Source organism: Blastomyces gilchristii, assembly GCF_000003855.2.
Source record: "Blastomyces gilchristii SLH14081 genomic scaffold supercont1.50, whole genome shotgun sequence".
Taxonomy (NCBI): domain Eukaryota; kingdom Fungi; phylum Ascomycota; class Eurotiomycetes; order Onygenales; family Ajellomycetaceae; genus Blastomyces; species Blastomyces gilchristii.
The window spans coordinates 52,770-67,118 of NW_003101633.1; the positions used below are offsets into that span (position 1 = coordinate 52,770).

Consider the following 14,349-nt stretch of genomic DNA (forward strand, 5'->3'; position numbering starts at 1 on the left):
TATCAATAATAGCTGTACAATTGAGGTTCAATACTGCAGTGTTCAATGTATATCTCTGGTCAGATGTCTAAGGCAAATCAGAGGTTTCAGAATATGTTGGTATTTATTCTTTAGTCTCACTGTGTGAGGCTGGTTTCTACAGATCTTCTCTGCTTCCATGTTTATAATGATTGTATATGAAGATGTCTGATGCAGAATCAGCCTTTGTTTGATTTTCTGTTGTAGTTCAATAATTGATAAAAGTTAGTTAAATTTTATAAACATTGCTAGTCATACATCAATGAGAAATGTGAAGAGCAGGGGCTGTTTCTCTGAGCCTGCTCAATTCACCCTTATTCATCTGATTTCTGAAACTGTTTCTAGCAGCCTATGAGTCTGTAAAATGATGTGATCTTTCACGGTCACTTCTTGTCTGTCTGAAAAAGGGATCATTAGCGTAGACAGGGAACTGAAGATATATAGAGTCAGCCTCACTTTGCTGAGGTTGATGTAGTCATGTGAGAAGCTATGATACATGTGTTATGAGAATTGAGTATAAGTATGTCATACTTCATCTTTCATTAAATACAGATGATTTTTATCAGCAGAATGAGTAAGTAACATCACTCTCTTTATGACTTGATATCAGACAGTTATTACAGAGTTGGAATTCTTTGTCATCTTATAAGTTAACTCATCAGAAATTCTCTTGCATAGAGAGAGCTATGAGCTGTGTAAAATCATTGAGTTAATATACACACAATTGATTATTGCAGAGAATATCATCAGTGCTCTAGAAGCAGATCATTATTTAAATAAGATATTCAGTGATTATATTTACAGCTTAAGAGATATAAAACAGCATCTATAATCATATCAGTAACATGACTGATATAAGTCTCAGCTATATCTGCACAAGTGCTCTGCTGCATAATCTCAGCACCAGTTTGAGACTGTTAATAACCTGTCACAGCATATCTGAAATACAGCTGATCTTAGTCATCAGTTTGACAAAGAGATACTGAATAGAAAATACTGTTTTCAGTATGAAAAAGAGTTCACTTCAGTTCAATCTCTTTAATTACATAAGAAAAATAATTATTTAGAATCAAGCTGCTTCAGAATTGATGCTTTTAGACAATTATACAGAGCTTATAAGTTTCATTACTTATTTAAATAGTATTTATACTAATAGAGACAGTGTCTTATACTGAACTATCAGTCATAGCACAACATTCAACTTACTGCCTGTTAAGAAAGAGAAAACTTGATAACTATGAAAGAGATACTACATTGAGAAATCTTTGAAATTAACATCAGAAATGATCAGATTTATTGAGAGTACTCTTAAGTGAAAATACTATTCATTCTGCTAGAAAGTAAAATCAGTAGTATGTATCTGAAGAACAGTGTTTTAATCTGTAATCAGTTGTTGAAAAGACTGCAGTGAATAAAGTTAATAAGCTTCTCTTTCATACTATAATACAGTTATCATTAATCAGCTTCAAAATATCTGTCTTTAATTACAGTGTTAATTTCATTGCTGATCTCAGTTCAATTCACTTCTTATATATCAGTCTCAGTGAATTCATCTTTGACTACAGTGTTAATTTCATGACTGATTTCAGTTCAATTCACTTCTTATATATCAGTCTCAGTAGACTTATCTTTAACTACAGTGTTAATTTTATGACTGATTTCAGTTTAATTCACTCTTCATCTATAAGGCTCAGTGAATTCATCTTTAACTACAGTATTAATTTCTTAATCAATTTCTGCTCAGCTCTTAGCTGATTTATCTTCAACTACTGTATCAGTTTACTGCTTAATCTGCAAGCAGCTCAGTAATATACTATCTTTAATTACAGTGTTGATTCTTCAGCTGATTTATACTTATTATAACGTGGCGGAACTGAAGAGATGAGTAGTTAGCAGTGTTATATAGAGATAGTTGTTTGAGAAGCTGTATAAGTAGACTTAACTATCTTGCTTAAATAGTGAGCTCATAGACTACAGAGTTATTATGAGAATATCACAGATATGATACTTAGTATATTAAGAAGATTGTATAAGAAACACAGTAACTCTTGTATATATTTCAGTAGAAGAAAAATGAATCACTGATCTTTTTAATAAGAAGTCAGTATCTAGCTATTCTATATAGATAATGAGTGAATACTCTTCTCTCATTTCATAAGTGAGAATAGCTAGAGTAATATCTCAGCAGTGTCTCATAAGTTACTACTTTGAAAGAGTAATCTACTGACCTTGTATAGAAGTGAGGTTCTTATATTCATTAATTAAATCTTTCTCTAATATATCTAAATAATGTTATAGAGTGATTGAAAACTGATTTGAATAATCTGCAGAATAAATGAAATCATCTGTAAGAAAGTGATAAGTTGTATGAAACTGTAATGAGATTTTAACACAGCTGAGAATGTGATAATACTCTTCTCTTTAAGAGTATAGTTCTGATGCTCTTAAGATTACTGAATTAGAAGTTATCTTTATTATATAGTAATAGTTATCAACTGATTGACAGTGTATGTGCTACAGTACAAAGAAATAGATGAGTTTCTCTGCTAACTATGTAGATCTTTCTTTCTCATCTCTGTTCAAATCAAATATGTGATAAGTATTTCTTATATATCAATTTGAAATGTGAAAAACATAGTTAATAAGTAACTTACAGATCTCTCATTATATTTCATTCTGTATATGAAATTCTCTGTAAAAGTGATGTGTTTTAGAGATAAAGCTAACAGTAGTAATAGAATTTTTCTGAAAAGATCTTCTCTTCTGTGACACATTTTTTCTCTTTTCTCTCATCTTCAATAGTGAGTGCATGAGAGCATTATTCTTGAAAGATAATAAAGAGCTTATTCTGATGTTTTCTAGTGATTAAATGTCTTTATGATGCAGCTGTGATCTCTGTGACTATCAAGAAAGTCAGATTGAAGACAGAGACAGCAGTGTCAATGAGCTGCAGAAGCACTGCTCTCATTATCACATCTTCTTCTTCTTCTTCTTCTGCTTCTCTTATAACTGCAGTGATAGTTGCTATATCTTATAGTAAAGTGTCATCTCTTCTGCTGATCAGTTCATCTGTGTCTGATTCTTTCTCTGCCTCTCTTATCACTGATGCAATGCCATCTTCCTTCTCAGTCAACACAGTGATGTATAACTCTATATGTGTAACGTGGCGGAACCGAAGCGGTGGCTAGTCGGCGGCATCATATAGAGGTAGTTGTTTGAGAAGCTGTATAAGTGAGCTTAACTATCTTGCTTGAATAGCAAGCTCATAGGCTACAGAGTTATTGTGAGAATATCACAGATATGATACTTAGTATACTAAGAAGATTGTATGAGGTACACAGTAACTCTTGTATATATTTCAGTAGAAGAAAAGAAATAAATTACTGACTTCTTTAATGAGAAGTCAGTATCTAGCTATTCTATATAGACAATGAGTGAATATTCTTCTCTTATTTCATAAGTAAGAATAGCTGGAGTGATACCTCAGCAGTGTCTTATTATCAAGAAAGAGTAATCTGCTGATCTTATATAGAAGTGAGATTCTCTTATTTATTAATCAGATCTTTCTATGATATATCTGAATAATGTTATAGAGTGATTGAAAACTGGTTCAGATAAGATGAAATTATTCACATAAAAGTAATAAGCTATGTGAAATCACAGTAGAGTCTTAGCACAGCTGAGAGTGTGATAATACTCTCTTCTTTAAGAGTATAGTCTCTATATTCTCAAGATTACTGAATTAGAAGTTATCTTTATTATATAGCAATGATTACTAACTGATTAACAGTGCATGTACTGTGTGTAATATAAAGAAATAGATGAGTTTTTCTGCTAACTGTGTAGATCTTTCTTTTTTCATCTTCATTCAAATTAAATATGTAGTAAGTGAGTTTCTTATATATTAATTTAAAATGTGAAAAATGTAGTTAATAAGTAATTTATAGATCTTTCATTATATTTCATTCTATATATGAAATTCTCTGCAAAAGTGATATATTTTAGAGACAAAGCTAACAGTAGTGACAGAATTTTTTGAAAAGATCTTTCTCTTCTATGACATATTTTTCTCTTCTCTTCCTCATCTGTAATAGTGAGTGCATGAGAGCATCATTCTTAGAAGATAATAAGAGGCTTATTCTGATATTTTCTAGTAAATAAACATCTTTATAATGCAGCTGTGATCTCTGTGACTGTTAAGAAAGCCAGATTGAAGGCAGCAGTGTCAATGAGCTGTGAAAGCACTGCTTTCATTGCTACATCTTCTTCTGCTTCTCTTGCAGCTGCAGTGATAGTTGCTGTGTCTTGCAGTGAGATGTTGTCTCTTCTGCCAGTTAGTGCATCTGCATTCAGTTCATTCTCTGCCTCTCTCATCACTGTTGTGACACCGCCCCCTCTTTCAGTCAATACAGTGATGTATAACCCTGTGTGATCATTCAGAGAGAAACTCAGAGAGAGCTTGATTCTGAGAACAGTGACTCTGAGAAGCTCAATCTGTAGTTTCTCTCTCACAGCATGTCTGAGCTCTGCTCAGAATGCTGCTGAGTTGAGTCTGCAGAGTCTCACAGTTTCTTTATCTTCTCTCTGTAAGAAGGCTCTGATGTGATCTCTGACTAGCACTGCTACTTGTCTGCACTATGTTAAGCAGCTGAAGAAGAGAGAGATTTTATACATCTGTCTCTTCTCTCACTTCTATTATTTCTGTTACATCTATAACAATGACTTCTGTCTCTCTGTAAGTATTATCTCACAGAAAGACATTGTATCAGCTCTGATAAGAAATCTAGATGCTTAAGCAGTACAGAGTGAGAGTCTCAGAGCTTCAAGTATTAACAGATTTCATTAAGACTGAGAAGGTTTCTCTTGCTCATCTGTAAAAGAAGGTGAAAGTGTGAATCTCTGAGATAAAAAAACACCTCAGAATGACTGATCTTAAGAAGAAATCAGTCAGTACTGCTATTAGAAGCACTGTGAAGATCAATTACTGATTAAAGAGAATCTCACTTTAATTGAAACAGATGACTGAGATGTTTTATAAGTTGATAAGTTAATATTTTTATATATTTCTTATGCTCTTCTGCAGCACTGCAGTACTAACTTCTCAGCAGATAAAGATGCTAATACTGAAGACTTCAACAGTGAAGAATAAGTTTAATGAGAGTGTAATTATTAATGAGTAGACTCTGATCTCTCTTTTTACTTTTTCAGTGAGCTGTAGCTCTATTAGAATAGCAGCAGTCTGTGAGTTAATAATATTAATCTTTTTATTAATTTTTAATATTTCTTTTCTCTAACTGCTTCAGGAATTTTATACTTATATAGTCTTATTAAACTTCTAAAAAACTCTTTAAGAGAAAATAGAAGAAGAGTGCTACAGAGTCTATAAGACACTGACTTATCACTATAAGATTATCTCTAAAAAATTCTTTAAGAAAAATAAGAAGTTTTAAGCAGTATTTCTTACTTAATATCTCTGATATGTAATAGAGCAGTCTCTACTAATTATCTCATAGCTTGTAATCTCTTTCTCAGCATTTTTCAAATACTTAAGCAGTTCTCATGAATTCTCTGACAATGAATAATTTTCTCATTTAATAAGATATTAAAGCTTACTGTAATATATTCACTTATTCAATATTTTCTTCACAAGATATTCAATATCACTCTCAATCTTGATATTATTCAGCTGAGACAGCTCTGCTCTGAGACATTGCTTATAGAGCTTCAAATAGAAAATGTGAAAAACAGAATGAATTGATTTCAATTCTGTGAGTAATTTCAACTTATATATCTGCTTATTTATCACTCTTATTACTGAGAAAGATTCTAGTTATCACTTACTGAGCTTCTTACACAGTCTTATTATCTTGATATTCTTTGCTGAAAATAGTACTTGATTCTCTATCAAGAACTTCATTGAAAGATGTTTTCAATTATAGTATTTTATCTACTACTTCTGAGTGTGATGAATACTTTTTATCATCTTCTTATAAATTTTATTCAAAAGTTTCAATCTTACTTTTACTTCTGATACTGAGAGATACTCTGTTCTCTGTATCTGTCTAACATTCTGACTATCTATTTCTCTCTTTGAAATGTCATCTGTGATATCACTGAATAATGAAGAATTATATTCATAATAAGTATAGAAAAAAGATATCTTTAAGGTTACATTCTTTACATTATTATATATAAATTCAGTGATCAGAAGGTGTTTGAGCTAATCATTCTGATAATATAAATAGAACACTTGAAGATGCTGTTCTAGTATCTGATTCTGATGTTCAGTCTGATTATCTATCTGCAGATAAAATGCAGTACTGAGAAGATATTTTATTATAAGATAATAGTAAAAAGCTGATCAGTATTTACTGATGAAGAGAGATTTTCAATCTGTTATTAATAATTTCAGAGCATCATAATTATAAATGATAATATCTAAAAACAGATCAGCTAATTCAGAGACTTTAATCTTTTTATAAGTAGAAATATATCTGATTATCTTTGTGAAGTGATCAATAATAATTAAAATTGAGTCATATTCTTTGACTCTTGTTGACTTTGATAGATTAACTATGAAATTTATTAATAGATTCTGCTATGAGCTCTTTGAAACAGGCAGTGATATCAACTCACTGTATTACTTATACTATGAAATCTTTATTCTTTGACAGATATTGTAAGTCTTAATATACTCTTTGATATCTGTCTGAAGCTTATCTTAAATATATTTACATTTTAGAAGCTTCTTAGTCTTCTCTAATCTGAAGTGTTCTGTATGAGAATTATTATAATGAATTCTCAATAACTTCTGACACACTGCTCTGCTATAAGAGATGAAGACTGAATCATTCAGTAGTAGAAGTTCATATTCTTCTAGTTATCAGTGACTTGATTTCTTAGCAGTATCACCCTGCTCAGAGTCTGTCTCTTTCAAGTTCAAACTGAATTCTTTCTTCTTCAACTTCTGAATTCAAGCTGCAGTAGAGATATCTCTCTTCTATAATTTATTAATAAATTTCAAAAGTAGTCAGATTGAAAGATTGTAGACTATTTTATTCTTTATCAATTCAATAATTATAAGATATGATATGAGAAGCTTATGATCTTCAGTGTCAGTTCTCTGTGAGAATCTGAGTTTTCTTTCATTTTCTATACTGAGTTGTGCAGCTATCTTATCAGCACTGTTTCTGAGCTTCAGAGAATCTCAACTCTCTACAGTCAGCTTCTTCTGCAGTGATGACAGAGATTCTTTTATAGAATTCTTCTTCATATCAATGATATTATAATCAGGCTGTTTAAATAACATGTCAGCAGAATTAAGCTAATCTGAACAGTATCAGATATAGAAATCATACTCTGAAAGCAGCTCTGCTCATCTGGCTTGATATTCTGTCAAGCTCTTTGTTGTCAAGAAGTAACATAGATTTACATAATCAGTGAGAACTTGCACTGAGTACTTACTACTCTGAAGATAATATTATCAGATCTTAAAGAATTTAACAATTACTAACATCTTCTGATTATGAGTATTATATCTTCTCTATATAAGTGATAACTTCTTGAAGAAGAAGATCACTGATCTTTATTTACAGTGTCTTATAGACTCTGTGAAAAAGTCTTCTCTTATAGATAATTCATTATCTATTTTCTCAGAGATGATTATTTTCTGATTCTTTCAATATTGAAAGATCTTCAGTGTTAACTGTGAAAAGATTTCACAGATCTCATTTCTGAATATATCAGTCTCACACTGACTGAGTAAGTCAGAGTTAAAGTGATTTAGTATTATAGCATCTGTGAAAGCTTGTTTCAATTCTGCAAATGTCTGTATAATATCTTGAGTGAGAATAAACAGTTCTGTTTTTCTGTCTTTCACACTTCTCTTTAACAGATCTGTAAGAGAAACAGTAATCTGTGAATATGTATAGATGAATTATCTATAGAAATTTATAAATTCTAAAAACACCTGCATTTTATGATACATCTGCAGTATTGACCAGTTCTCAATGATAAAGATTCAGCTTCTATTCATTGAAATGTCATTCATCTCAATAATATAATCTAAGAAATCAATCTCCTGCATGTAGAATGAGCATTTTTCAGTGTTTATATAGAGTTAATACTGTCTCAAGTGACTTAATACTTCTTGAATATGAGTATCATGTTCTTTCTCTGTTTTTGAGAAGATTAGAATGTTATTCAAGTATACTATGCAGAAGACATTGACAAGGCCCTGCAGTGCCTCATTTATATAGGTCTGAAAGATGACTGAAGTGTTATAAAAATTAAAAGATAAAACAAGATATTTAAAATTACTGTACTTGATATGAAAAGCTGTTTTTTAAATATTATTTTTGTTAACTCTGATTTTATAATAGATATTCTGTATATTAATCTTTGAGAATATCTTTACTTCAGATAATTGATTGATCATCTTGTCAATTAACAGTAATAAATAGCAATTCTTAATCATCATCTTATTAAGGCCTCTATAGTCTATGTATAGATGTAGTCTATTATTCTTCTTAAGTATAAAGAGTATAGACATCTCTGCTGAACTCTTTGATAAATATATTCAGTTCTTTGATTATGCTTCTTTAAGATATTTACACAGAACATTCAATTTCTTTATAAACAAGTTGTAAAGAAGCTTATATAACACTGTTACACTGTCTTTAAGATGAATTTTATATTGTATCTTGATATTAGAAAACTTCACTACTTCTCTTTCTGAAAAGATATTCTTAAAATCTGTAAAGAGATGTTATATATATTCATCTTTAATAATGAATACTGCTGCTAATCTTGCAGTGAGCGTGATGACTTTTTCATCTATCTTCAAGTCTCAGTCATCTACTACACAGTATATTAACTCAATCTTTTTCTTAAGATTCTTCTGATGAAACTCTTCAGATTTCTCTATCACTGTCTCTTTATTAGTAAGATAGTATTATCACATCTGAGTGACTCAGTCAATGAGAGAATTGTTTTCTCTCAATCATAGAAGATCTAGAATGATGTTCTCATCTATAATATTAACTATGTAAAGAAGCAGACTGCTCTTCTTGAAGATTTCTTCTGAGTCTGTGATCACACACTGTGCTTGAATTATATCAAAACAGTGATATTTCATTTTATCAGTAAATTTTATATGATCTGACAGATCTATCTTCTTTCAATTCTTTATTAAAGAAAAGAAATAGAATATGAAGTTGATATTCACTCTGAAGTTAAGTAGACATCTCACTAGTATCTTCTTATTTGAAGTATACATTGTGATCATAACATGAACTCAGAGATATGAGAATTATCAATTCTTCATTTCTTTCTCTTCTTTATCTTTTATAAATATATTTATCAGATGAAAAGTTAACTTTGAGAAGATATCTTCTCAGTTTCTTCTCTTCTTCAGCTTCTTACAATCACTGATATAGTAATCATCAGCTTCACAGTTGAAACAGAGATCTTTGTCAAATCTTTTTTAACATTTCTTCACAGTAAGTGAAGAATCAGAATACTTGAAATTCTTCTTTACTTTCTTTATATTGAAGCTATTACAGTACTGTTTAAATCTTATCATGAGTTACTTAGAAGAGATCTTGTTAATCTTTTTCTCAGAGAATTGATTATTCAAATAGATTCAGAAAGTCAGGTTGATAAGCTTAGTATAATTGATTAATGAACTCTGATACTGTGATATTATTATTCATATCTTGTAAGTCAGCTTTATAAGATAAAGCTGTATTTTTAATTGATTCAAATCATCAGTTAATTTCTCTTAATATTCTTCAAATCTTATATTGAAATCAGAAGAATTCTTATTATCTTATTAATATAATATATTGAACTGCTGCACTGCTGTGAAGCTGCAGTTATAATAATCTTTAATTTAATTCAGTAGAAAGTTCTTGAATTCTTCTCAAGTCATGATAGTATTAATATACTCAAGCTCTCTCTTCTTAATAGCTCAAGTAGTTGCAGAGATATCTTTAAGAAGATTGATAATATAGATTACTTATATCTTATGAGTATTATACTGGCTTGAATTAAGATGGAATTTCTGTTCAAGAGTATAAGTAAAGCTGTGAAATTCAGATAAGATGTTTCTCTTATATCTTGAAGAATCTCTGATCTTAATCTCTCTATCTTCATGATAGATGTAGGTGTGTAGAGGCTGCAGCAGTGGCAGAGTGATTAAAGAGCTTATATCAAAATATGCAGTGAGTTCAGAAATCTCAGATTTCTGCTGAGATAGAGATGTATACACTCTAGGAAATAATATAGTGTTTTTCTCAGAGAATGAGATCAGATCAGTCTCAGTGCAGATGTATAAGATTATATCAGTCTGTTAGAGCTTGACTGATTCAAATGTATAATCAGGTCAAGTGATTTGAATTGTAACATGATGAAACTGAAGCAGTGACTAGTTGATAATATCATGTAGAGATAGTTGTTTGAGAAGCTGTATAAGTGAGCTTAACTATCTTGCTTAAATAGCAAGCTTGTAGACTACAGGGTTATTGCAAGAATATCACAGATATAATACTTAGTATACTAAGAAGATTGTATAAGACACACAGTAACTCTTGTATATATTTCAGTAGAAGAAAAGAAATGAATTGCTGGCTTCTTTGATGAGAAGCCAGCATCTAGCTATTCTATATAGACAATGAGTGAATACCCTCCTCTCATTTCATAAGCAAGAATAGCCGGAGTGATACCTCAGTGACATCTCATTGTCAAGGAAGAGTAATCTGCTGATCTTGTATAGAAGCGGGGTTCTCTTATCCATCAATCAGATCTTCCTATGATATATTCAAATGATGTCATAGAGTGGTTAGAAACCGGTTCAGATGGGATGAAATCATCCGCATGGAAGCGATGGGCCGTGTGGAACCGCAGCGGGGCCTTGGCGCGGCCGGGAGCGTGACAATATGATCATTTGAAGAGAATCTCAGAGAGAGCTTGATTTCAGAAATAGTAACTCTGAGAAGCTCAATTCATAGTTTCTCTTCTATAATATGCTCAAGCTCTGCTCAGAATACTGCTGAGTTAAGTCTGCAGAATCTCACAGTTTCTTTGTCTTCTCTAGACTGGCCGCTGAGATCATGAATTTCACATTTGATCTCATTTGATCTGGTCTCATATATTTCTTGGCATGAATCCTGCTGGGACTAGTCATTAAAAAAACATGCAAAGTGACTATATATGAGATCTTAAAATGAAACTATGACTTGAAAAAAATGAGAAAGTGATCTCATTTGATCTCATTTAGTCTCATTCTTGATATAAAGTTACTATTTTTAGACATTTTAAGGTTTCTTTTAGACTATTTTTAATTTTTTAAAAAGTAATGCTTTTTGATAACACTCAAATAAGATTTAAAGTCATTTAAAGCAATAAAAATAATTTAAATTAAGAAGTGAAAATCATGGTCTCATTTGAAAAATGTGATAAGAGTAGACAGTAAATCTCACTGAAACAGTATGAGACTACTATCTAATGTTAAAACCATGTAATGGGATCAGTCAAATTGATAATGAAACTATTAAAAAATCTAGTCCTGGTTTCAGACATGGTCACACGGTCAGTCTAGTCTTCTCTCTGTGAGAAGACTTCAGTGCAGTCTCTGATTAGCACTGCTACTTATCTGTACTGTGCTAAGCAGTTAAAGAAAGAAAGAATCTTATATATCTGTTTCTTCTCCCACTTCTGTTATTTTTATTATATCTGTAGCAATAGCTTCTATCTCTCTATAAGTATTATCTATTCTATAAGAAGATATCATATCAGTTCTGACAAGAAGCTCAGATGCTCAAGTAGTACAGAGTGAGAATCTCAGAGCTTTAAGTATTAACAGATTCTGTCAAGAATGAGAAGATCTCTCTTACTCATCTATAAAAGAAGATGAAAGTGTAAATCTCTAAGATAAAAAAATATCTTAGAATGACTGATCTTAAGAAGAGATCAGTCAGCACTGCTGTTGAAAGCATTACAGAGATAAATCACTGATTAAAGAGAATCTTACTTTAATTAAAGTAAATAACTAAGATGTTTTATAAATTGATAAGTTAATAACTTTATACATTTCTTATACTCTTCTGTAATGCTGTAGTACTAACTTCTCAGCAGATAAAAATATCAGTGTCAGAGACTTCAACAGTGAAGAATAAGTTTAATAAGAGTGTAATTATTGATAAGTAGACTCTGATCTCTCTTTTTACTTTTTTAGTGAGCTGCAGCTCTATTAGAATAGTAGCAGTTTATAGATTAATAATATTAATCTTTATTAATTTTAAATATTTCTTTCTTTTCTTATTAACTGCTTCAGGAATTTTACACTTGTGTAATCTCATTAAACTTCTAAAAACTCTTTAAGAGGAAATAGAAGAAGAGTATTACAGAGTTCATAAGATATCAGCTCATTATTACAAGATTATCTTTAAAAAATTCTTTGAGAAAAATGAGAAGTCTTAAGTAGCATTTCTTACTCAATATCTCTGATATGTAACAGAGTAATCTCTACTAGTTATCTCATAGCTTACAATCTCTTTCTCAGCATTTTTCAAATACTTAAGTGATTTCTATGAATTCTCTGATAATAAATAATCTTTTTATTTAACAAGATATTGAAGTTTATTACAATATATTTACTTATTCAATATTTTCTTCATAAGATATTCAGTATCACTCTTAATCTTGATATTATCTAGTCAAGATGACTTCACTCTGAGATATTACTTATAGAGCTTCAAATAGAAAATGTGAAAAACAGAATGAATTGATTTCAATTCTGAGAATAATTTTAACTCATATATCTGCTTATTTATCACTCTTATTACTGAGAAAGATTCTAGTCACTACTGACTGAACTTCTTATACAGTCTTATTATCTTGATATTCTTTGCTGAAAGTAGCACTTGATTCTCTATCAAGAACTTTATTAAAAGATGTTTTCAATTATAGTATTCTATCTGCTACTTCTAAGTGTAGTGAATACTTTTCATCATCTTCTTATAAATTTTGTTTAAAAGTTTCAATCTCACTTTTACTTCTGATACTGAGAAGTACTCTGTTCTCTGTATCTATTTAATATTCTGACTGTCTATTCTCTCTTTTAAAATGTCATCTGTGATATCACTGAGTAATAAAGAATTATATTTATAATAAGTATAGAAAGAAGATACTTTCAAAATTACATTCTCTGTATTATTATATATGAATTTGATAATCAGAAGATATTTGAGTTAATCATTCTGATAATATGAATAGAATACTTGAAGATGCTGTTTTAATGTCTGATTCTGATATTCAGTCTGATTATCTGTCTGTGAATAAAACACAGTACTGAGAAGATATCTTATTATAAGATAATAGTAAAAAGCTGATCATCAAGATCATCCGCTCCACCACGAACTCGCTCGATTTTTCGAATAAGAACCCGCCGATAGATCCATCAAAAAGCCCTCGATCATACGAGCATTTTGACCCCATCGCCGACCGCATACCCCGTGTGGTGGTGGAGTTATCCAGCCAAACGTGAACCAGACGTTGTTCGAAACTCCTGTGTGGGATTATCCCCCATTCTCCCCTACCACACCACAACCCCGGGCCAAATTGCCATACAAATTGTAAGGTGAAGAGACCTAGCCATATGCGCCAATCTTCTCGATTTTGGAAGATCCCCGATCTGTAATTGTGGAGATATCTGAGGAGTGACCTCCGCGAAAACCCTGTCCATCTTTGATGTTCCAAAACACCAACGCCAAGTCCCACCCTCGTACCGCCCTTCCCAATCTGGCCCATCCCCGGCAGAAAAATACAAAAAGATACCTCAGCGATAATATCAAGCACATAACCAACAGACACTTCTGAAGTGCAACCTCCGCGGTCTGTCTTCAGTGTATCTAGACATCAACACCAAGTCTCACCCTCATACTACCCCTCTCAATCTGGCCCATCCCCGGCAGAACAATACAAAAAGATACCTCGGCAACAGTATTCGATACATAATCAGCAGACAATGAGTCAACAGAACAAGTCAACAGCACATCAACAACTATAAATTCAGTATACCTCAAGGTCTGACTGAGCCTTTGATCCCTGCACAGTGAGATATATTAAATCTAGTTTTAATACCTCAATATTCAATAGATTCTGCAAGAGATTGAGAACAGCAACACTAGATTTCTATTGAATTTGAGAATTAACTCTATATTGATATAATCATTGACAAAGTCTTCTATTTTGAGATATAAATAACCAGTTCCTCTACATCCCGCTGGTAATATTTATATTATTATATAGAAACAGACTTATATTCTCTAT

At 31.3% G+C, this 14,349-nt stretch overlaps 1 protein-coding gene across 1 annotated transcript; it reads right to left on the minus strand.

Annotated features, from left to right (window-relative positions):
• Positions 1-4,185: 4,185 nt before the first annotated feature.
• Positions 4,186-4,392, minus strand: BDBG_18056 (uncharacterized protein; the record flags this gene model as incomplete). The annotated part of the gene is made up of 1 exon (XM_031725645.1): positions 4,186-4,392. One exon carries the CDS (start codon positions 4,390-4,392, stop codon positions 4,186-4,188), a length of 207 nt encoding a protein of 68 aa, XP_031581476.1.
• Positions 4,393-14,349: the final 9,957 nt, after the last annotated feature.